The sequence below is a fragment of the Lycorma delicatula genome, chromosome 7, assembly GCF_047948215.1.
Source record: "Lycorma delicatula isolate Av1 chromosome 7, ASM4794821v1, whole genome shotgun sequence".
Taxonomy (NCBI): domain Eukaryota; kingdom Metazoa; phylum Arthropoda; class Insecta; order Hemiptera; family Fulgoridae; genus Lycorma; species Lycorma delicatula.
In genome coordinates, this window is record NC_134461.1 from 92,137,189 (window position 1) to 92,164,029 (window position 26,841).

At 30.1% G+C, this 26,841-nt stretch overlaps 2 protein-coding genes across 2 annotated transcripts in view; both read right to left on the reverse strand.

Annotated features, from left to right (window-relative positions):
- The window catches only part of LOC142327978 (toll-like receptor Tollo), a 173,066-nt gene extending 149,452 nt beyond the window's left edge, over positions 1-23,614 (reverse strand). The window contains exon 1 of the mRNA XM_075371402.1: positions 19,757-23,614. Within this exon, the coding sequence (XP_075227517.1) occupies positions 19,764-23,600 (3,837 nt within the window). The 5' untranslated portion in view covers positions 23,601-23,614 and the 3' untranslated portion in view covers positions 19,757-19,763. The remainder of the gene's footprint in view (positions 1-19,756) is intronic.
- A 1,389-nt stretch (positions 23,615-25,003) lies between these two features.
- LOC142328333 (2-oxoglutarate dehydrogenase, mitochondrial-like) overlaps positions 25,004-26,841 on the reverse strand; it is a 38,395-nt gene continuing 36,557 nt past the window's right edge. Inside the window, exon 13 of the mRNA XM_075372038.1 lies at positions 25,004-25,078. Within this exon, the coding sequence (XP_075228153.1) occupies positions 25,004-25,078 (75 nt within the window). The remainder of the gene's footprint in view (positions 25,079-26,841) is intronic.

Genomic DNA, 26,841 nt, shown 5'->3' on the forward strand with positions numbered 1-26,841 from the left:
CCATCAAACCTATGTTAAAACGGCCCCCCCCCCCCTCTACGTTATACACTTCACATCTTACTATGCAGCCGGACTACTGCTGTAGTCGTCTGTTATGTTTAATTCATAACAAAATTAAATAAATGAATAATATTTAAAGTATAAACATTTATTTTAAGTGGCCGCTAGTACCGTCACGCCCTCGCGAATGAAATACGGGATGCGCGCGCGCTTTAGTTAGAATCATTGAATTAAATAAACAAAAAATATTATATTTAAATAAAATTATAAATATTTTATATTAAGTTGGGGGTGTAAGCCGTGCATCAGAAAAAAGCCGCGTGACGGGAAAATCCAACAACTGTGTTCGCAGCTTTTTTTACATATATTTGAACTATTTTTAATTATGTACAAGTTATGTTTAAAAAAGTAAACATTTAAGATTATTTTAACAAAAATATTTTTAATTTTATTTCTTTCGAGTCGTAGATCAGCAGGGATTAAATTTATAACTATTCAGTTATTAATTTAAGACAGGAAAGTTATATTTTAGCTAATATCTCTAATAAAATAGTAAGGATTAAGTGTAGTGGAAGCAGATCAACGATTAGGGAAATCTGTGACGGCAACATGTTAAACGAGATACAGAAGGTTGTTTTATTTTATTTTCCTTTATATAATATATATATAAATTTTATATTTAAATATATATAAATTTTATATTTAAATATAATAAATATTATATTTATAATATATTAGAAATCAAAAAAGTTTTAAATTGAAAACCATATTATATTGGCAATTCTAATACAATGTTCGCATTTTTTTATAGCCGTATCCATCCTACACAGATAAATAAAAATTATTTAATTGCTCTAAAATAATCATAAATTGAATATACTCATAAAATCCCTTAAAAGACCTTTTATCCAGGCAATTTTTTTTTTTTTTTAATTATTAAACCTAACAAAATTATTGATTTCTTACTATTTAAAAAAAATATATTTATATGCATCATGAATTTACCCCCACCAGGCAACGACAATATGCTTGAAAATATTTCTAAATGTGGTCAAGTGATGAATCATGTACTATTTTCTAGAACATTTGAAGTAAAAAAAAATTTTATTGTAATTAATTACAATTGTTCGTTCCCTTTTCTAGTTTAGTCGGTGGAAGGAATATGAAAGTGGTTTAATTGTTTTTTTTAGTAGTGATCAGAAGATGGAGAAAAGCAAAGGCTCTTTGATTCCCAAATTTGTGCAAAAACACGCTGGAAGGGCGACAGAAAAGGTAAATAGTCAACTTAAAAATGTGTCGTTGTAGCCAACAGTAGGAATTTATTTCAAGGTTTCAATTATTCAGTATAAAATAACATGAATATTAATAAAATAAATTACGTATAATAATGAAAATTCATAATTTATATAATACGATGAAAGTAATAGAGAGGTTATTAGTCCGAAGTTTTTTTTTATTCTTTTACCTTCAGATTAAGAACGACGAAAAGCTTTTTAAAGAATAAATTTAATCAATTATTTACCCTACTTAAGGTAAAAAGTTTATTTTACGTAATATATCAGGAGGATGCGTCATTCCCAAGCGATTGGTTTCAACCCAATAATCGATATATTGCTTAAAGTTTTAAATGTAACTTTTTGAGAATTATCAAATGTATTTTAACGTAATTTTTCTTTAACATTTGACATTTTCTCATTAATTGTATATTACTGAACCATTTGCTTTTTTAATTTCAAGAGATAAGTTTTAATATAGATATTGAATTTAAGATACGACTTAAAAAAGCAAAACCAAATCTGTTTTGCCGACCTCGCTGGCTAAGTAGTTAGCGTCTCGGCATTTTTGCGGAGGTCCCGAGTTCGAATCCCGGTCAGGCACGGCATCTTTTTTCTTACGCTACCAATTTCCACCGGGATAATAACCATAGCAGTTGATGCCTGCTCTTTAATAACAAAAAAACCTTATTACAATATTTTTAAATTAAATATATTTTTTTGTAAAAATCAGTTAAAACAGGGAAGTGTTAATATATTATTATGCATGAACAGAGCTAGTAATTGAAATAGGTAAACAGTTTTCGAGAAACCTTTTGCATCCCTGAATTTTTTTTATTTACTACGTTGAATTTTTTTTTCTTAAGGAATTATCCTTAAGATAAAAAAAAATAGGATAAATTTTATCTTTTATTCGATACAGGCTAATTAAACTGACATCTGAAAATAAACAATGTCTCCAGGCAAATCCTTAGACAGCCTTCTACACTTGTTCACAAGATATGTGTATGGGTTTAGGCGTGTAGAGGTAGGCCACCGGGCTGGTCTAGTGGTTAACTCGTTATCGCAAATCAGCTGATTTCGAAATCGAGAGTTCTAAGATTTAAATCCTTGTAAAGACAGTTACTTTTATACGGATTTGAATGCTAGATCGTGGATACAGGTGTTCTTTAGTGGTTGGGTTTCAATTAACCACACATCTCATGAATGATCGCCCTAAGACTGTACAAGACTACAGTTCATTTGCATTCATGAGAAGTAATATCATTCTCATGATAAATATATTAATCTTATAATATATGAATTCACTGAAGTAATGTCTTACGGTGATTCCGCAGGCTAAATAGAAAAAGAAAGGCGTAGACAGGTGATCAGGAAGCTTGAGGGTATTGGTTCGAGTCTGGATCTGCAGGCTAACTGGAAAGTTACACATGAAGACGCATTGTTGAAAGCTTTATAAGGTTTTTGGTGCTTGAAACAACTCCAGAGAGTATTTAGTATAGCCTGGATGGCTAGGGTCCCGTTAGGGTGCTTTTCCGCAGAGTCCGACAATTTTTCCTAGTTGTTGTTTGGTATGTTCGTAGGTTGATTGGTAATAGTCGTTGCTTTAGTATGATAGGTCAAAACTGTGATGTTGCGAACAATTTTTGAGGGTATGAGATTAGAGTTTTGTTATAGCTTGTAAATATTTATTCGTTATCAGTTTTTTATTCGATTTAGGTAAGTTTGAAAAATATCTTGTTAATTGATGGGTTTTAACATCGATGGAAAGGTCTTCATCTGCCATCAGTAAGAAATTTCCTTAAGGTTTTGTTGCACTATATAAAAACAAATTTCTACCTCTAAATTATTATTTATATTAAATGATTACTCTGATGATTAGAAAATAAATATAATTACGAGGGTAAGTCAATTATTATCCGCAATTTAGTTATATTTTTGTTTATGTTCTTAGTACTATCGTGTTGCGCAGATGTCGCATGCGTGGTTTAATTGCTGTTATGTCTGTGCAGGTTTGATGCTGCTAGGTTAGTTCCATTATTGCTTCCCTGCCGTTAACCATAGCTGCTCCGCTTTCTGTTTGCACCAAAGAAGAACAACGTTTAGTGATGCGTTTTTTGTGGTCGGAAGATGAATCAGCGGCCGAAATTCGTCGAGGACTTTCGGTACTGTACAGTAACAGTACACTCCGCAACGGAGTGTCTACGAATGAATTGAAAAATTCAAAAATGGTCACACAAGTGTTACGCACGACAAAGGAGCCGGACGACCGTTTACCGCCACAAATGAGGAAAACACTGAGCATGCACGTGACATGGTTTTCTTAGACAGACGAGTAACTATCGATGAAATGGCACATCGTCTGCAAATTAGTCACGGTTCTGCCTACGAAATCATCCACAACAGACTTGGGTTTCATAAAGTCTGTGCAATAGGATCCCAAAATAAATCACAATTACATAAACAAACGCGCTTGGACATCTGCCAAAAACATTTGATCGCTATGGTAATGAACGGGACATCTTCTTAAACAGAATCATCACCGGTGACAAAACATGGATCTATCATTACGAGCCGGAGAGTAAACGACAGAGTATGGAATGGAAACATCCGAATTCCCCCTGCAAAAAAAGTTGAAGACCCAACCGTCCGCTGGAAAACTGATGCTTACGGTTTTTTGGGACTCACAAGGCCCAGTACTGGAACATTATGAGGAAAGGGGCACGACAATAAACAATGCGCGTTACAGTGAGATGCTTACTGCCAAGCTGAAGCCTACAATTCGAAGCAAACGCCGAGGACTACTGTCAAAAGGTGTGTTGTTGCACGACAATGCCCGTCTACATACTGCTGCCCACACTCCTGAAACGCTCCAGAAACTCAACTTTGAAGTACCAGCTCGTCCTCCGTATAGTCTTGATCTTGCCCCCTTCTGACTACCACTTGTTTGGTCCACTCAAAGAGGCATTAATGGGCCGTCGATTTACCTCGGAAGAAACAGTGAAAGAAGCGGTCCATTCCTGGCTCGCAGCTCAACCGAAAACCTTCTTTTATGAGGGCGTCAGGAAGCTTGTCCAACGATGGACCAAGTGCGTTGAAATGCAAAGGAACTATGTTGAAAAATAATGTACATGTAAGTTTCCTATTTGTATTGCGATAAAATGTATAATTACATTGCGGATAATAATTGACTTACCCTCGTATATATCTAATCAGTCAAACAATTTACGGTAAAAATAATTAACTTAAAACCGATATACAGAATAGAAATATATAAAGGTGAGAATTTTTTAAAACGATTGTCTCGGTTCCTATTTTTCCTCCGTCAACCGTAGAAATAAATCAATACTTCCCTAAACGTAATTTTAGTATTTTTGATTATGTCTCTGAGTTCTGCATGTTTTTATATGTAGATTCTTATCAAAATGTTAGTAAAGATTACTAAAAAAAAGTATACTTATACAAAGTTTTAGTAAAGATTAAGGGAACAACTGATCTGTACTTCGTAATATGTTTATCTAACTGATTCCGTAATAATTTTTCATATCATAACCGTTGATACCAGTACCTAATTGTTGTCCCATTGAAAAGTTACATTTTTTTTATATTATGTATATTGACCTTTTCAACTAATATAATTTATCAAATATTTCGGCTTTACAATCCGTATGTCCTTGATAAGATTCATCCAAATATTTTCTTTTACTCAACTCATCTTCAAAGTTTTATTTTTATTAATTTTAATTATATGTCAAGCGGAAGTAAAAACAAAAATAAATAAATAAATAGCTTATTCCGATACAGAATATACATATATAAAATAAAAAAAAACCTTATTGCTAAATTAGCCTATACTACTGATCTATCAATTTAAGAAAAAATATCTATACACCGGCACGCACGCACGCATTTACACAAACGTTACCTTGGGGCAAAATATATGATCTGAACCAAAGATTGAACATCAGTAGAATGTATTTGATGAAACCGGTTAGCCTATTGGGAATTGTTTTTCAATTTAAATAGATGTTAATTAATGCCACGCAGTCTCTCTCTCTCTCTCTCTCTCTCTCTCTCACTTGTTTTATATGTTTGGATCTTCTCGACTGGTTTTGCATGTATAGTTTAGATAATTCTTTCTTTTTTTTGTTGTTTTTTTAATAGGTATTAAAATTTTAGGAAACTTTTTCAGTCTTTTCTTTTAAAATGTGATAATTAAATAATACTTTTTTTTATATTTTTAAAATTTTGTTTTCTTTACATTTGTTTATTTCTTCTGTTATCTTTAATAGCTATCTTAAATATCAACATTAACACTATAGCAACTTCATAAAGTGAAAAATACAGGATGTTATATACAACATAAGAGAAAACTGCTATTTAAATTTTTAACTAAAAAATCCTACCGTAGTAAACGGCATTTGTAACTGTGTCTGTGTATGCTTCCCCCTTAACTTAGCACCGGAATGTATCGATCACCAGCGGAAAATCTCGATTCAATAATACATGTCTCGTGGTGGTCTGATGTATACTTTTTATATTATTATATATCGATATATATGCGAAATATATATCGAAGTTTTGGGAAAAGTTTTAACCGGATCCGAATTTTCAGACAAAAATCGCAAATATCTCGAAAACGATCAGTCGTAGCTTTTTCGACCCTCCTCGACGATATCCCATTCGCTCCCAGTGGTACCCGTCGGATGATAATATTTTCCAGTGACCCCACCACCGTTCGGAAATTGGGGAAGGGATGCGATGGGGTGCCTCCGTAATATCTCGGCAACCGCTCGTCTGATTTTCACGATTCAAACAGCGTACGTATCAGCAGGTCAAACGCATTCGGATACACGCTTGATCGACCGGATCTTGGCTATCCAGAAATTAAATCGTTTAGCCCTATGGTTTGACTGCACTCACCCACCGTAAAATGTCCGATCCGATCTTTCGCTAAATACGTTCAAACTTGTTCGCTAGCGCAGCTGTAAAATATAAACTTATGAAGACTAAAAAGTAGAAAATAAAAAATATATAAAAAACTTTTTAAAAACTACTCTTATATTAAATGCACTAGAAAAAAAATGCAAGCAGAAAATAAAAAATATGTTAAAAAACCACTCTTAAATTAAACGCTCTAAAATGTAAAAAAATAATTTTAGGACGATATCTCAGAATGGATTTGACTACAAGCTTTGATGGTGATGTGTAAGATTATATGAAAGTCATAGCTTCAAATTAAAAATCGATATTTTTGCTAATATTTACTTATGCATGATAAATGGCCTAAAGAGTGGGGTGCAAACACGCATATCAAAAAATTGGCAAAAAACATCAAATTTTTAATTTGAAGCTACGACTGTCACATAGTCTTACATATCACCATCAAAGCTTGTTCTTAAATCCATCCCGAAATACCGTCCTAAAATTACTTTTTACCTTTTAGTGTGTTTAATTTAAGAGTGGTGTTTTAAAATATTTTTTTATTTATCTATGTGATAGTTTTTCTTCATAAAATAATGAACTATAACCAAAAAAAAGGCACCGAAATGTACCGATCACTAGCGGAATCAATTTCTAATTTAACTTTCGTTATATCAATTTTCGTCATTCAAATAAAAAATATTTTTGCGCAAGAAGTAATCAGTTTTGGACACCCAATAATCCCACTCCGAGATGCCGCTCGCCAAGGCAGCCCGTCCGGAGGGCCTAGCTATGGAGGCGTAGGCACGCCCTGCAGCTAGTTTATTTAATAAATAGTTATCATCACAATTTAAGTTTTTACAAAATAATATAAAGTAATCCGTGTACTTTTTAAAAGAAATAGAAATTAGAATGCGATAACAAAAACTGAATTAGATAAGCAAAAATATCATAAATATAACAGGGCAAAAAGCATGGAATAAAATAATTTTTTTCAGTAAAAATATCAAATAGTTTGTTTATTATTTTAAAAAAACATGTTAACTTTGTCTAGTCCATTACTGCTTAAATTTTTCTTTTACAAAACTAAAATGTTAAGTTTTACGTAATCGAGATAATAAGGAATATATATATATACATTCGTACGCGTGCGTGCGTGTTTGTTGTGTGGGTGATAAATATTATATGTATATATATATATATATATATAGAGAGAGAGAGAGAGAGTGAGAGAGAGAAGAGAAACAGATACACAGATAACACTGCTACTATTAGAAAAAATTAACTCTAGCTGGTGCCACCTTATATCTAAGGTATAGAACATATATTATAGTCATATGAAATACTGAAAAAAAAAAAAATGTAAAGCAAGAAATGAATGTGTATGTAGGCCTATTATACAGACGTAAAGTTGCAATTCAGTGACTAAAGTAACCCTTTTATAAATCAGGTTACTTTAGAATTAATAAATAAAATAAAAAATGCATATTTCTGCTTACTACATTAAATAATAAATACATTTAAGGTAAAGGGAAACAGTATATGTAAGCTTCGTTATTTATAATTCACAAAACATATTCTACCATAAAAGGTAATTTACAGAAAGAACAATATTTATTATTCTTTATTGGGGGTATCCTATACAAGGTATTAGACAATGGAAAAAACCCGTACCCAATTCATCTGAAAGTATTATTATTCCGTGTTTCCTTTACTTACAGTATCTGCAATTTATTATTTTTTTATGCTGATAATACTTTTTTTTTCATTAATATAATAATAAAAACTATTATTATACACTTATACCGCAATTCATGAAACGAATGTCCTATTTAGCTTAATTTATCTGAAATTTAAACTTATTGTTTCCTTTACATTGTTATAAATTAATGTCAAATCAATTTATTTGTATTACTGTCGTTTAAAGTTTGGTATTATTTGTATTTTTTTTTTTTCAATTTAATTATAAACTGCAAAATTTAATTGTACATTCATCCATTTTATTTTAAAAGTAAATAATTACTTTCGAAATGGTTATGTCGACGTACAGTTAAATTCCACTTTAATTTACTGTTGTATGTACATTAATGTTCTCTTTATTATATATATATATATATATATATATATATATATATATATATAAGTTTTCAACCATTAAACATAGAAAAATTAAATTTATCAAATGCTCCAACCCAAAAAGATTTATTTTTCAGGAAGAGATCACCACCACATTTCAAGTCCTCAGAGAGCACCTTGGGGTAACAACTCAACAATTTTAAATGGAATGAGTAGAGTCATAACACATTACGTTTAAAGGGTATTAAACAACAAAAGAAAAATTACTAAAAAACCTCGGACTACAACTCTAGCAAAAAAATGCCGAACACTCGGGGTTTTTTACAGTAATTTCTAAAATTGCCCTAACGATCACCTCAAGTAGTATAGTCTTATACAAAAAAGATAACTTTTGAGGTGGGAGCATTTACTAAATTTCATATTTTTTTAGTGTTTTTTCAATGTTGAACTGATATTTAAAAAGTACATACGTAAATGCTTACAGTCATGTCTGATTTTCCAATTATCTGAATATCTGTAGTTGAAATTTGGTACCAGCATGTTTGAAACCTTAATAGGAAAACTCGACATAAAATATCCTTATTATTGAATTTTAAAGGCTAGTAAAAGGGTGAAATATTTAATAGTAGTATTTTCTATTTTGTTATTACTTTGAATAATTGATAAATGAAATTTTCATAATAATTCTAATTATTAAATTATATTGATTAATGAACTTCAAGGGGATAACTTTTTTCTTGGGGTGAACTTTATTGAATTTGTGAATTAATAAAAGAATACATTAATAACAAAAATTAGCCATTAATAATATGAGCATTAATATATAAACACATAGATTTTTTTTTTAAATTCTATATGGTTGCATATATATATTCTATGATCTAGTAAATTAAACAAAGTTAAGATTCTTAAAGTTAAAATGATTTGAAATTTAAATTTTTTTTCTTTATATAAAAATATTATTTATTTTCGTTTTATAAATTCTGAATAATTTTCTTCAACCAAAGTAAATTATTTTATTTAAATAACTATAATATTTTTGTTCAAAAAAAATAAATAAAAAAATCTATTTTCATTTTTTGAGATGCACAATACAAAAAAGCTAGCAAAAGTTCATAACTTTCCCGGCTTAAAAACTAAAGTAGTATAATTATCTCGCCTTCGTTATGAAAGTTATACAACTTTAGTTACTGAGGGCTTCGCCCTTAACTGACAGAAATTTAGGAGGAAAATTAAGCGGAATATTAAAACATGTATGAATGCAAGTAAATAATTAAGTAAAAAACCAAAAATATTCTACTCATTAAGTAAAATTTTGAGGTAAGGGATCCATGATGTCCGTATTCCAACCCTTCTACATGACCTTGACCGATTATAATGAAAATTAAATGACCATGAATGACCTACAATAAGAAGTCATAAAAAAAACTTATATAGTGTCCCATGAAGTAATGGAGAAATTTACAGGAAACGTTCTACTGGTGAAAATAATGAAAAAGGTTCATACGAACATAAGTTTGGAAACGATTTGTTTTCGAGTTACGGCTAGCGAAAGATTTCGCCCGGAATTTTTTTTTAGCTCTTCTAATAAAAATAAGTCCTACTGTAATTTTTTTGAAGCAAAGTTAGAGTAAGTTTGGTGATTTCTTATGTAATTTGATTTGGGAAATAGGATAAAATAGATCCCAGAACTGTATCTCCAGTAGTTTTTATGATATCTGATGTAAAACACAAAATTCTACGAATTTTAATAGCAAAACGAGTAGAAAATTTAATTCTGAGAAAATTAATGTAAATATAGATTTTTTTTTTTTTTTTTGTCTTCAGTCATTTGACTGGTTTGATGCGGCTCTCCAAGATTCCCTATCTAGTGCTAGTCGTTTCATTTCAGTATACCCTCTACATCCTACATCCCCAACAATTTGTTTTACATACTCCAAACGTGGCCTGCCTACACAATTTTTCCCTTCTACCTGTCCTTCCAATATTAAAGCGACTATTCCAGGATGCCTTAGTATGTGGCCTATAAGTCTGTCTCTTCTTTTAACTATATTTTTCCAAATGTTTCTTTCTTCATCTATTTGCCGCAATACCTCTTCATTTGTCACTTTATCCACCCATCTGATTTTTAACATTCTCCTATAGCACCACATTTCAAAAGCTTCTAATCTTTTCTTCTCAGATACTCCGATTGTCCAAGTTTCACTTCCATATAAAGCGACACTCCAAACATACACTTTCAAAAATCTTTTCCTGACATTTAAATTAATTTTTGATGTAAACAAATTATATTTCTTACTGAAGGCTCGTTTAGCTTGTGCTATTCGGCATTTTATATCGCTCCTGCTTCGTCCATCTTTAGTAATTTTACTTCCCAAATAACAAAATTCTTCTACCTCCAAAATCTTTTCTCCTCCTATTTTCACATTCAGCGGTCCATCTTTGTTATTTCTACTACATTTCATTACTTTTGTTTTGTTCTTGTTTATTTTCATGCGATAGTTCTTGCGTAGGACTTCATCTATGCCGTTCATTGTTTCTTCTAAATCCTTTTTACTCTCGGCTAGAATTACTATATCATCAGCAAATCGTAGCATCTTTATCTTTTCACCTTGTACTGTTACTCCGAATCTAAATTGTTCTTTAACATCATTAACTGCTAGTTCCATGTAAAGATTAAAAAGTAACGGAGATAGGGAACATCCTTGTCAGACTCCCTTTCTTATTAGGGCTTCTTTCTTATGTTCTTCAATTGTTATTGTTACTGTTTGGTTCCTGTACATGTTAGCAATTGTTCTTCTATCTCTGTATTTGAACCCTAATTTGTTTAAAATGCTGAACATTTTATTCCAGTCTACGTTATCAAAAGCCTTTTCTAGGTCTATAAACGCCAAGTATGTTGGTTTGTTTTTCTTTAAATATAGATAATAAAAAGTAAATAAACAGTTTTAAAAGTCAGTTTTTTATTGAAGCAAAACAGACGAAAAGTATACAGAAAACTATTCTATACCTAACAAACATTATTCTTAATATAACAAAAAATAAATAAATAAATGAAATGATAATTGGTAAATAATAACAAACCTCAATAACTAATTGTTCGAAATTCTTTCCTTCACAATGTACACAGCACTGTGCCTGACGTAATATATTTCCGGTGGCATTCCGTATCATCTTAGGATCGTTTCGTATAAAATCAATACTATTTCGTATTTTAATGAGTTAACTCTTCTTTAGAATTAACCTTTTTGTTGGTATACTATCGTTTTCATACGGCTCCAAATGAAGTAATGTAATGGCGTTATGTCAGGTGATCGTGGTGGCCAATCGATCGGTCCACCACGTCCATTGTTGTCTAGAAGCCAATGTCAAAAGTTGGGAGTAATCCGTTTGCCGCAAATTTGGAACCTTCTGCAAGCGGAAAGGATAAAGGCTTTCTTTCCGTGGGAAAGAGTTTCTTTGCGTCACACTTTTTTTTTTTTTTTGAAAAAACCAGTGCGAAATGAAATTTGCTTTGTACTAGTGACTGGGTTACGCTGAATATATTGAATCGCACGAGAAATTTCTTTTGATATTCACATCGAACACCTTAAGAATTTCCGTTACAAAATCTATAAACAAAAATTATATCGGCATATTCCTCGATGGAAAATTGAAACGGCATTTTTACACTACAATATGAAGACTGTAATACTACCCTTCCCCTTTATTAGTTTTATAATTTATGACAACATATTCAAACGAAGTACATAATTTTCATTGTTGATCAGTAGTTAGTATTGCTATATACAATTAAAAAAGTTTTTAAACATTTCAGTTTACGTAATAATTTCGTTTTACTGTGTAAATTATTGAATACACACAGCTAAAATACTGTTTAAACAATTTTTATTTCTTTTAAAATTATTTTCAGTAATTATCGTTTTTCTTTTTAAAAAGAATGTTTATTACAAAAATAATAATACGATGTTCTATTTTTCGTCTGTTTTGCTTTAATAAAAAACCGGTTTTTAAAAGTTTTTATTCACTTTTTATTTGCCTATTCACATTCATTTTCTCAGAATTAAATTTTCTAGAAGTTTTTTCTAAATCTTCAGCATTTATTATTCATTTAACAAAGCTATTGTACTACAAACCTAAAAACTTGTACTACAAAAACTACTGAGTTACAGTGCTGAGACCTGTCTTATCGTATTTTCCAACTCAAATTACATAAGAAACGATCAAATTTACTTACTCCTAAATTTGGGTCCCAAAAATTACAGTAGGGTTAGCTTCTTTTTAATAGCTGAGCTGAAATCCAAGTGAAACTTGGTTATGGTTTCGAGTTATGATTTCGCATATCATAACTCGAAAGTGTTTCCAGACCTATACTTATATGAACCTTTTTCATTATTGTCACCAATAGAACTTGTCCTCAATCTTTCTCCGTTTCCTCGTAGGGAACCTTCTAGAAATCGTTTTATTTAGAATAAAGATATCAAACAAATGAAAATAAAATTTAAAAAATTGACGCTTATTTCTACTATTTCTAAATAAAATTGCCAAGATACATAGCCAAAGTAATAGACTTATCTAATTAGTTCTCGAATGTGACTGATCTGAAACATTTTTTTTTAAATAAGTTTTTTCTTTCTCTCCTTTATGGAGGATTGAATTTGACCAAACATTATCAGAAAGTATTTGACTAAACATTATCAAAACGACATTAAACAATGTAAAAAATTTACATATCCTTTTCAACTCAAATTTAAAGATACGAAACTAGTAAAATCCGTTTCTGAGAATCTTCTCTGACAGGGAGTTTTTCAATTGCGATTAAACTTCAGAAACCGTTGAATCAAATTTCATCCAAACAGGTGGTCTAAAAAGATAACAAGGACAACTGTATAGGTAACTTCCGTACATAAGTAATTGACGTACATACATCGTTTCCAAATATTTCAATGCAAAAATTGTGTTTTGGTTAAGAGAAGAAACATAAAGATACTGTAAAAACTGTAATATCAAAAATTGATCCATTGGAATATTTTTCCTTAAATATTATACTGTATTACAATATACCCGGAAAAGTAATAAAAATCATATATTTATGATTTTTTCCGTTAAACTATTTTCTCAATGGTACTGTAAGATTCATAAACTGTGTTGAGTTATGTTATATACAGTATTACATTATATTAGTAATTTCTTCTGATTACATAGTAATAAAATTTACCGTTATATAATGAGATGTAATTTAAAGTAGAAGTAATATATTTAATATAATAAATGTTGACTGTTCAGCGACTGAACAGACGTAAAATAACGGAAAGATTTTCAATTACCGAGATATATTATACTTAGTTAAATAGGTATAAATCAGAATAGTCAGTACTTTATACGTGTATATTATTATTATACGTTAGTATTCTCATTCATACAAATTCTATTTTCTAATAAATAACAAAATGTATTGATCAATTGGTTTAATTAAATCAATATATATATAAATACAATAAATAAAAAAAATAAACAAATTTCAATTGTTGAAAGATTAATATTGTCAATTTATAAAATAAAAAATGTTCAATATATTTTTTCAAATAAATACAGATCTTGCGTCCGCTTTTAAAAAAGATAAAAACCCCCCTCATTCAGAGATCGATAAAAAGTCTATCGCCTGAATCAGAACGTAAGCAATCAAAACACAAGAAATGACTCACTAATTTTTGTATTTCTTGACACAACAAATCATTGTTTATTTGGTAGACTAAATAACACCACCTTTTTACTTAATGGTCCATTTTACTTACGGTCACAATCCTTTTGGCAACGTAGTAATAAATTTTTCAAAAAAATAATTTTTTTTTCAAAGGTATTTCTAATAATGAAATTTATTTTTTTTCCAATAACACAATGAAATTTAAAAAATGCATATTTTTAATAATCGATTATATTTTTAAATATTTAAAATGATAATTACATATCGAAATGATTTTTTTTTTTTTACTTCCTTGTACGATGTAAAGGAAGTATTGTGATGACGAAAAATTGCGGTTTTCAGATTTTAACGGAAAAATCCATTTTGATAGTTTCGGCGTGACGTCTGTACATACGTATCTCGCATAACTCAAAAACGATTAGCCGTAAGATTCTGGAATTTTGGATTTAGAACTATTATAACATCTGGTTGTGCACCTCCCCTTTTGATTGCAATCGACTGGACCAAAAGTGTACAAAAAAAGCCCAAAATCCAAAAAATTTAGATTTTCGACTTTTTTCTTAACTGCAGTAATAGTAATAAGTCCTCATTGATATCTTTTTAATGATATATCATAAGTATACTTATTTTCATTGGTTCCAGAGTTATAGCCAAATAAAATTTTAATTAAAGAAATATTTGGATCTTACAAGGGGAAGGTACATCAGTTCGAATCCGACTTCATTTCCTATTTTTAACTTTTTTTTTTTAATTTAAATATATTGATGTATTAATTATTTATGTTTATTATTTATTAACCTCTGAACGTAAAAAAAGTTTTACAATAAATAATAATTCAATAATAACACTTACAAAAAAAATCAGAAGTTATTAAAGACAAAAATGTATGTACTTTTAAAAATGTGTATATGTAATTTAATAGGCGTACAAGGAAGTTATGTGGTGTCTGCATCAGATTTTTACAATAACACAATGAAATGTTAAAAATTTTTAATAATCGATTATATTTTTAGATATTTTAAATGATTAATATTTGAATAATTTTAAATGATAATTAGGTATCGAAATTATCTTTTTTTTTTGTAATACAGTATTTTTGTGCTAATATTCGATTTGTTTTTAATGAAAACCAAAAATTCTTCTTCATGTTAACATGGATGTTATATACGTATATTTTCTCAGAATAACTTCACTCAGAATTTTTACTTCCTTCCATTTAACATAGTAAACATAGAAAAATCAAAAAATATTGTTTGAAGATGATTTTAGAGATAAGGAGCACAATAAAAAGTTAAATACTGATTTCTTTTAATTTTTTTAAACTTTTTTCGTTTATTTGAACATATAACGATAACTTTACAGTAAAATTTCATCATAAATTACCCCCACCCCAAAAGAAAAATCTTAGGTAATATTTTCACGTATAATTATTTCTCCACTATATAAGAATAAATAACTAATGCCAAAAAAGTATTACAACTTTGTTGTCAGATCTTTTCTACATATTCTCATCCCAAACATAAAATACTGCCAGCCTCCGTGGCGCGAGTGGGAGCGTCTCGGCCTTTCATCCGGAGGTCCCGGGTTCGAACCCCGGGCGGGCATGGCATTTTCACACACTCTACAAATCGTTCATTCCATCCTCTGAATCAATGCCTAACAGTGGTCCCGGAGTTAAAAAAAAAGAAAATTATACTCTGCATAACATAAAGAATATTTATTCAATTTAACTGGCATTTTTAGGCACCAACTTTCAGCTTCTGAAGAAATCTATTTCCACATATTATTATATCTTGTAATATATTTTATGATTGCAGATTACCAAAATAAGATAAAAATTGTATAAAATATATTTATATAAAAAGAAGGATTTACAGAGCCGTAACTCTCAAACGGATTTCTGCTAGATGTAAAACACACATAAAGAAAGGATAGACAATATATAAAAATTATTCAAGTGTAGTAAACTTTAAAATTTAAATAACATTATTCTTAGAACTGTTAAAAACCTTTTTGTTTATTTAGGTAAAAAACCAGGTAGATTGTCCCCCGCATACAAAAAAACACAACGGAAAAGGTGTGTACTCAAAGAGTTTAAATAAAGCAACGTATTTAAAGTTAAAAAAAATAACAAAAATATTAAAGGAATAATATCTTCAAGCGTTTCAGGCTTTCGCCCGGAGGTTCCGGGTATGAATTCCGGTCAGGGATGGCATTTTCATACGCTCTAAATTTCCATTTTCACATTACTATGTAAAAGCTTCTCTGTAAGCTTCAGCGGTGAATGAATTTATCAGTCAATACAAACATATAACAAACAATAACGCTATATAAAATAGTTTTTAAACTGATTACAACGTAATTTAAAATTATTTTTAAAAGGTAAGTTTAAAAATGATTTTATAATATGGATAAAAAGAATAGACCAATTGATCTGCTGGTAAATTCGTTTTTTAGTGGTAAACTCGTCATCGCAAATCAGCTGATTTCAAAGTCGAGAGTTATAAAGTTCAAATTCTAATTAAAGCAGTTGCTTTTATACTGATTTATATACTAGAATGTGGATACTGGAGTTCTTTGGTGATTGATGTTCAATTAACCACATGTCTCAGGAATGGTCGGTCTGAATCTGTTCAAGTTTACATATCTACCGGTACATTCACACAGATATTAACGAATCGTTAAATTGCTTTAATTTTTGATGCGACTATAAAAAAAAAATATTTAAAGAAAGGATTAAGAGTTAAAATAAAAATCTGATGTGAACACCACATAACTTCCTTGTACGCCCATTAAATTACATATATACATTTTTTTTTAATAAAAAGTACATAAAATTTTTATCATTAATAACTTCAGATATTTCTTCATTTTTTTGTTTTTGTTATTGTTGAAACTCGTAAATTTTTTTTATAGTCAGAGGTTAATAATTATTAATAAAACAAAATAAAGAAAGTTAAAAAAAAGGATGAAGTCTGATTCGAACCAATATGCCTTCCCCTTTTAAGTCCAAATATTTAATTAATTAAAATGTTATTTGGCTATAACTCTGAAACCAATGAAAATAAGTACCACTTGTGATATATCGTTGAAAAGCACTCAATGAGAGCAAAGTGCAATTAAAAAAAAAAATCCAAAATCCAATTTTTTGGGGATTTTGGGCTTTTTTAGACACTTTTGGTACAGTCTATTGCAATCAAAAGGGAAGATGCAAAACTAGATGTTATAACAGTCTTAAATCCAAAATTTTGAATATCCTACGGCTAATCATTTTTCAGTTATGCGAGATACATCCGTACGTACGTACAGACGTCACACCGAAACTAGTCAAAATGGGTTTAGGGATGGTCAAAATGGATATTTCCGTTGAAATCTTCTAAAAACCGACATTTTTCGCGATCGTAATACTTCCTTTACTTCGTACAAGGAACTAAAAATTGAATACCTAACATAAAATTTACAGAATACAAATAGAAAAAAATATCAGAATGCCAAATTAAAGAACAATAGAATTAAGATGCAAAATATTACAAGCCAAAAATAAGTAATTAAAGAAAAAATGTAACATAATAAAATTACAAAAATAATGTGATCCAAATAAAAATTATAAAAACGTTTCCACTAAAAGTAAAGAAAAATTCAGTATTTCACAAAAGAATTTTAAAAAATTCAATATTTCTCAAAAGACAACTAACCCTAAAAAGATTTTTTCAATAGCTAAATAAGTTTAATATTTAGATATATAGAATCGAAATTTATATGTATTTTTGTTTTTTAAACCTCTTCATCAAATAAAATAACAAAAAGTTTATCTGACTGTTAAAATTTATATTAAAATTTCTTCTAGCTTCTTTTTCATTTGTTCATTATTAAATTAGTTGTGATAAATTTTAAAGTTTGAAATATTCTTGGAATAAAGGAACGATTGTTTCCAATTCCTAAATCTTTCAGTTACAAGGTTGAATTTCTATAATTCTAAATTACTCTACAATATCTCCACTTAAGATTATTTTTTCGTATTTAACCTTTGTTTAGCAAGGAACTTGCATGTGCTATTTTATCGTAATATGAGGTATATGACAGTAAATACAATAAAAATCAGATATTTATTTTTTTTATAAACAACAAACTCATATAATCAAATAACTTTTATAATGAATATTTCACATAAATAAATATTAAAATTAATAAACCTTAAAATTAATTTAAACATTAATTCTTTTTATTAACTTACACAATTGAACTACGTATTGCTGAACTCAGATTTTGTATTTTACTATATTTAGTTGCCCTACAGCAGAATATAATTAAAAGAGCAGTAAAAAGAATGAAGATTAATTAGATCTACATTTCTTTAAAACATAAAAATTAATGTTTTAAATTAGCATAAATAACCTATTTATAAATATCTCATTCTAAATCTCCGTAGAAAAAATATTTCTAATTGTTAAGTTTGATTGATGTCATTAGTGTAATAACTTTTAATTTTAATACGTCTAATTTATAGGTTAATAGAATTTTAGCCTATAGGAAAATATTAAATATTTTAAATTAAAAACCAAAGAGAAAATGAATATATGTAATCAACATTTTTTCTTCAGTTAATTCATCTCATTAAAAAAATTACAATTAAAAAAAATTATTCGTAAATAAGTATGCTTTATTTAATTCGATTACCATCGTTATCATGCTTATTATCGTTATATAAACGATAAAATAATAAATAAAAGTACTCTAATGTAGGTAGTTAAAACAAGTCTCATTATAAAAAAAAAAATCTATTAATATACTTTTCTGGCTTAAAATTGATTACCATGTTTGAATATTTACTAATACAGTACGTAGATCTTTTGTTTCGTTTACCTCACGGTTTGTTTCGTTGGCCTTCAAAAAAAATCCGTTATTATTTAAAAAGGTATTGTTTTTTAAATTTTTTAGAAAATTATAATTAATTTTTTTAATGTAAATAAATGTATAGTTATAATTAAATTTCATTAAAATGTCCGAATTTTTGCCTAAAATGAGATATCCCAAAACTTCATTTTGTTAATAATTAATATACATCCATGATATTTTATTTAAACAAGAAATAAACAGAAATGTAATTGCTATCAAAGTATTTTTTTTTTTAATGTAATGAAAACATTTATCTATTTACTTTTATAATTAACTCAATGTAAAAAATCACGTTAGATTCCATTTTTAATTAGAAAAAATTCTACTAATATAAAATTTTAATTAATTAACGTTGTAAAAATAAAAAATGGAAAAAGATTTTTTTTAAATATTATATTACGTCTGAAATAATTTGAATATACTTTTAATTCGAGAATGTCGTTCAGAATTCCATTAAATAATAGGTATTTATCATCTGTTATTTATAAATTATACGAATCTATTGGCGTAAAATGTATTTTACCCCAAAAATTATCTTTAAAAAATATAATTAATAAATAAAATCCTAATCGATTATTTAAATATGAATCATATAATTGCAGATCACATAATTAAACATTAATTCTGATATAAATGCTTGTAAAATAGTTATAAACACTAGAAATAAATAATACTGCGTGTTTAACCTAAAACATTCTTAAACAGTTTTTTTTTAATAAAATAATTTACGACCATCCTATGATAACCGGGAAGAATTAAATAACATTTTCTATGTTAATTTTATTACGTAGAGGTTTATGTTAATGCTAAATATCGGTATAAATATTTACTTAATCTTAAATAAAAATGACAAAAAAATAGATAATATACTTTAACATCTTACCTTAAATTTAAACAAAATAAGTTCTTCCTTGGTGCGTCCCATAATTCGGATCGGGTATAGTCGTGTACAGGTGCTGATGATGTCTCTGATGACAGTCTATTGAAACGTAACTGTGAGGATCATCTTCCTCATCGGTAGTACGTTGCGATGACTCTTCGGAGACGCAAGAGGACTGGGTAGGAGCCGATTGCGCTAACGATAACGAAGCCGGGGACATTCTACACCAAGCTTCCACCGTGGGAGTCGCCGAATAACGGGCTTGTTTACCGCCTTCACAGCACGCTTTGGACGGCGGTCTTATTCTCGGATCGGGTAAAGCGTAACGCAATTTTTCCCAGAACCTTTTTTCACCCCAAAAAATAACACGACGGGACGCTTTGAATAGTAATTGTAGTTGGAGATCGGCGTCCCGTGAAGGATCCGAAGTCAATAATAACAATAAAAGTTTACCGTCGCGTGCGCGATCCGCACACGCTTGTAACGCCGCTCTAAATTGCGGTCTCTCCCATTCGTGTTGAAGAAAACTAAGAGATAACACTAAAATTACTCTTCGGGCAGCCTCCGATGCGCCCAAAACACTATCCCTTAAATACGCCGGACTGACGACTTGTAAATCTCTATAATGTAAACATAACGTGTAACCTGACCTTTCTAAACCGGTTGCTAATACTTGCGTTACGAATTCTTCATCTTTAAGACTATAAACCATGTATGCGTCGTACAATCTATCGTCTTGCGTATCACCTGGATCTCCCAACATTCTTATTCCGTATTTCGCGTGCGCCCATAAACTTAAATCTTGTCTGAATATAAATGCGAGGGTGGTTATTAAAAATATTATGATAAATACTACGAGACTAGCGGCTAAGAAAGGAACGTAATCCGATCCGAGGATGGTCGGAGTCAGCGAATCTCGGTGAACGGCTGAAACGGCGGCTCTTCCTTGTCTGCACGATCGAACCGTATCCATTACAGTGTTTCCATCGCTTCCGGAACAAAGTAATTTGCTCTGGTCCAACGTATCCGCGTTATCTCTCAACCAAGCTTCTAAACGATCGACTTCATCGCACCGGCAACTCCAACTGTTTCCTTCTAAAGATATGGTCGCTAAATTTTCAGACGATAATTGTTGCCACGGTGAAAAATCGAGAATATTATTTTCTTCCAATTTTAAAACTTGTAATCCTTTCATCGATGAAAACGTACCGTTTCCTAATTGACGTATTTCATTATGATCTAAATACAATTCGATCACGTTTTCTAACTGATCCAGTTCAAATCCTCTCAATTCTTTAAGTTTATTATTTTCCATATGTAATATTTTAAGAGATGAAAGTCCGTTAAACGTTCTATTGTGAAGAGATTGTACGTTACTGTTATTAAGATACAATACTTGTAATTTTTTCTTACCGATGAAGACATGACTACCCAATTCTCCGAGATCGTTACCGTCCAAATAAATTTCAGTAGCATCCATTGGAATTTTTGTCGGTACAGCAAGGTAACCGGCGTTACTACAATCGACTACATTGGCGGTCCACGTATGATCGTGATAACAAGTACAATTATCAGGACACGTCATTTCACAATCGCACGCATCAAAATCGCAACAGTGACATAAAGCGAAACAATGCGTTTCATAAGGGCATAGAAATTGCGAAGGTCTAAGATCTAATAACGGTCTCGTAGGAGAACCTCTAGAATGCGCCAATTTACATACGAGATTATCAAGATCCATGACGCGAGGATGACGTCGCAGATGACTCATCTGATTTATTCGTTGTAACCATTCCAAAGAACAATCGCAAAATATCGGATTGTTACCGATGTAAAATTGAGGTAATTCTCGATCTTCCGGTACAGGATTTAAAGAAAGCGCACCCACTTCGATTTTTTCTAATCTGTTGTTATACAAGGCGACATTTGTTAAATTTGATTTTCTTAAAAACGTATTTGGTTTTACTTTACGTATCAAATTATCGTTTAACAAAACCGTTTCCACACTATCCGGTATCGATGAATCGCCGACTTCAGTCAATCGATTAAAACTAGCATCGAGCGTTTTAATACGTAAATCGTCTCGTTTTTCAAAATAATTTCCCAGATCGGCTACATTATTTTTATGCATATCCAACCATTCAAGACTTTGCGGTACAAGAGCGTAATCGAACCACTGTAATTGATTATCGGATACGTTTAACCAAACAAGACCCGGTAATCCTACAAACATTCCACTCATATCTTTTAAACGATTACCGTCTAACCTTACGGCGTGTAAAGTAGGACTCGTACCGAATGCACTTTTATCGACGTGTTCGATTTTATTACCGGCAAGATTAAGAACTTGAAGTGATATTAATGATGAAAATGAATCCTTTGATATATTAACCAATTCGTTTTCGATTAATCTTAATCCGTACAACTGATCTAAACCTTGAAACGTATAATTGTAAACTTGTTTTATTTTATTTTCACCTAAATCAAGAGTTTTTAGAAACGTTAATTGTCGAACGGCATCGGGAACAGATGTAAGTAAATTTCCACCGAGCCCTAAATCGTGCAAGTTTGAGCAATTTTCAAACGCTCTTTGTGCAACATCTTCGACACGATTATGATCCAAAAATAATTGATTCAATACATATAAACCGCTGAATTGATTAGATTCAATTTTAATTAATTTATTATGGGATAAAGTTAAGGCGTGAAGATTGTTTAACGTGTTAAAGGAACCTTCTGATATGGAATCGATATTGTTATATTCCAGATTCAACATTTGTAAACTGTATAAATCTTGAAATAGATGCGAATCCACACGCGTTATCCGGTTATGTCCTAAGTTTAACACCACTAAACGTACTAGGCCCGAAAATGTATCCCGGTTAACCCAAGAACTGGTCAACTCATTATAAGAAAGATCAAGCTGTAAAAGTTGGTCGAGCCCTTCTAATAAACCTGGAGCGAGTACACTTATAGAATTATTATTTATATATATCTCTTTCAAATCACGAGAAGATTGAAATAATTCCGGTGGAAGTGCGACAAGTCTATTACTTGATGCGTTAAGTAACTGTAAAGAAACGAGTCCGACAAACGCTCTATCGGCTAATTGGACGATAGCATTTTCCTGCAACAGTAATTTTTGTAAGCTACGTAAACTAGTAAACGCATTATCCGGCACTGTAGTCAATTCGTTCCGAGATAAATCAAGCTCTTCTAGACCGACGTTGCACGTTTTACCGGGTGCAGTCGGTCCTGCTCCCCAGTCCGAAAAACCTAGTTCTGAAACGTCCTGCAGTCTATTACGCGAGAGATTTAACTGTCCGAGAGTGTATAACGGACAAAATAACTCGTTCGGCACGGTCCAAATATTATTTTCAGAGAGATCGAGCGTTTTTAACTGCGGCAACCCACGAAAACTATCCGCGTGTAATTCCATAGTCATCGCCGACCAGTCCGTATTATGAGTTCTAAGCGATAATATTCTCAGATCGCGTGAAGCACTTAACACTGCTGGAGGTACGTACCTGATTTTACAGAATTCCAATTCCAACTGACGTAAACTACGCAACTGCGTGATAAGACTATTCGATTCCAGTGAACTTTCAAAGAAAAACACATCACTACACTCTAATTTTAATGAAGTAATCATGTCTAATTGCGCTGAAGTAAGATTAGCGAGGACCGAATCGGCCGCAGTAATCGTTCGTAATCTGCACTGTAAAAGTACACTGACTTGAGGTTCTTCATCGGCGCTTAACACACGTCGCCACTCACAATCCGGCTCCGTAACGGAAGACACGACAGCCACCACTGCGGCGGTCACCACGAAAAGGTAACCGACCATCCTGCACGCACCGTGCCTGGCGCACAACTGAAGTATCTCTGCTTTGAGCGTAAACTACTTGCTGAAATCGCCACCAGATAGCATACTCTATCGTGACACGCCGGAGGCGGCTCTGTAGGAGGGACTAAATCCCTTCTTCTTATGACTAACCAATAGCAAATAAGAGCATTATGGGAGGCTAGACAATAATTAGTCGTACTATGCGGAGGGTTATTTGTATGTTGTCTGATGTTTTTTTTATTTCACTTAACAAACCATAACATCGCCACTTAGTGCACAAAAAAAAAAATACTACAAATCACCCGATAACAAGGTTAATAATAAATGACCTTAAAGGCATTATTTATCTCCATTTTTAATGTCTATTAATTATCTAATTTTAAATCGGTTTATCTACCAGAACATACTTAATAAACCTGTTAAAGATCATGGAAAATAAAAATTAGATACCTACCTACATAACGTATGTTATTTTAAATAGTTATTTTATTTAAATGTTTATCAAATTTATCCTCTATTTTATCTAATTTTTTTCGTATAATTACATCTGAATTATTTTTAATCTTAGGCAGTTAACAATATTATTAAATTTTTTAAGAGTAATCTCAAAATTAGACGAGTAAATTTATTAAAAAATAATGTAAATTACAAAAAAAATAATCTTTTAGCAATCAAAAAATCACTTGAAAAGATTTTCATGATAATTAAAGCAGGCTATCGATGTTAACACCTTCACAGTATTTTGCAAAATACTTCAACCACGTCGAAATGCATCGATGTATTGGCTATGATTTTCTTTATCAGCTTTTTTTCCCAAAATCTTTTGTATTTATTATTTTTATCACATCATGAACTTAGAACAGCTTCTTATAATTTTAAATTAATTTTATTTTAATTCAATGAAATTATAGAATAAATTCGTAAGATTTATTTTACAGTTTGCCGACGTGTAATAACACATATATAACATTATTGTGTTATATTTTTATTTCTTAATATTTAACCGTAAAACATTTTTTAAAAAATAAGATCATAAAAATGAATCAGCAGTGAAAATACCTATATTATTTTAAATCTGCTTTACTTAATTTTATACGTTTAAATAAAACGAAAAGTATAACAGCGGCGATTTATCTAGAAACTGATTAGAATTTAGAAATAATAAATATATCCACAGAAAAATTTGAAAATACTTTAGACTTCGTCTAAATTGGTAAACTCTGATAGTATGCAGATTATTTATTTTTAACAATTTATAGGCTGGATACTTTTTTCAATTCCAGTACATACATAAAATATGTCTTCATTGGATGTTACATATTATAGTAAAAATGATAACCTATTTATGTACCTATATCTATAGGTTCTACACTAAATTCGCACTATACAGTAGGTTTATATCACTAAACACTAGGTAAACGATAGATTGCATTACTATGCAATTGCGGAACCTGTTGTTCCGCAACAAATGTAACATTCTGGAAATTGAAAGGTGTGAAGTAACAATAAAATATAAATATTTTTTACATTCATTTAACCGATTACCACAAACCATCTAAGTTAACAAATCAAATTAAAAAGCATTAGATTTTTTCCTGTTTAGTTAACGATCCATTCTTATTTTGTATCACCTGACCTTCAGATTGAACTTTTGTGCAACTTCATAAAAAAATGCCTCTATCAAATCTTACAAATAACAAGGGTACAATACTTTTAAATACTAGATTCTTGAATCCAGTAATCGTTAAGTCAAAACACGCGGAATGAAGCATTATTTTCTGTTGATCATATTAATATTTGATGGAAAAAGTTGCACTTCCTTCATTTCTTAAAAAATTTCCTAACTCGTGGTTTTTAATGAAAATTCTCGCGAGTGGAAGTTAAGACTCTTCAGCTTTATACGGATTTGAATATTAGATTACGGATATCTGTGTTCTTTGGTGGTTGAGTTTCAATTTCAAATAACTCGGTATCTCAAGAATGGTCGACCTGAGACTGTACAAAAGACTATACTTCATTTACATTCATTCATACATATCATCCTCTTGGTAATTACCTCTTACGGTGGTTTCGCAGGCTAAACAGAAAAATAAAAACAGCTGGCCTTTCATTAGTTGGCTAATCTTCATACTCGATAATCGGTTCAAAAATCATTTTTTTGTTTTAAGTAGCATTCTTTACAAACTCGGTTTGATTTGAATATATATCCAAACCTTATTGACGTCCTAATTTTAAACAGTTTGATTGAAAATTACTAAAAAATTAAAACAAAAATAAAGTGCTTAAACTCTTAAACTTAGACAGTATTCACAATGAAAATAATATATTTACCTACTAAAAAATTCAAATAATTGAGGACTGTTCCTACATCATATATAAGCCAATTTTAGTCTAACTGTAGATTATGTTATTCAATTATTACTCGGTCTAGTGCTATATGATTATCTTTATCGCATTATTTTACTAACATTGTAGAAAATAAACAACGCATAATCCTAGAATCAGCACGAGTAGAGTTTTTCGTGTAGCATTGAAAAATCCTATTATAAAATACTGCCGGATATTTTTAGTTATATTAATAAATTTTAATTAAAATTTTAAATTATAATTTTAATTTTTTTATATACAGAAAACTAGGAAATTTAAAAAAAATATTTATTCGATGAAATCTTGTTGACATCTTGCTTTATATAAATGATTTCGTTGACAACCAGTTTTGTTTACGTGTTCTAAATTATTCAAAAGGCATAATTTTATTCTAATTCAAAAGAAATAAATTTCATTTAATTACATGTTTTTATACAACAAAATATTTCGTGATTTTATAAGTTACAATTTTTTTTTTCAATAAAATTAGTAATACTATTGTTGATGTCAAATCTAATTTGGTAAGAATCAAAATTGCGACTGAGCACTTAAAATGATCACTGTAAAATTTTTGGGCTAATTCATAAAAAAAAACTACACTTAAAATGATCACTGTAAAATTTTTGGGCTAATTCATAAAAAAAACTATACTTAAAATGATCACTGTAAAATTTTTGGGCTAATTCATAAAAAAACTATCAGGATTAAAGCTTTTTTTTAAATCCATTTTTAAAAAAAATACTTTCTATAAATTTTATTCAAGGGAAAACATATGGTCAAAAAATTTACAAACTAAAATGTTATTCTCAAAATATGAATATGAATTTAAGTGAAATACTTTTATTTAAAAAAAATAATAGTTTAAAACATTTTT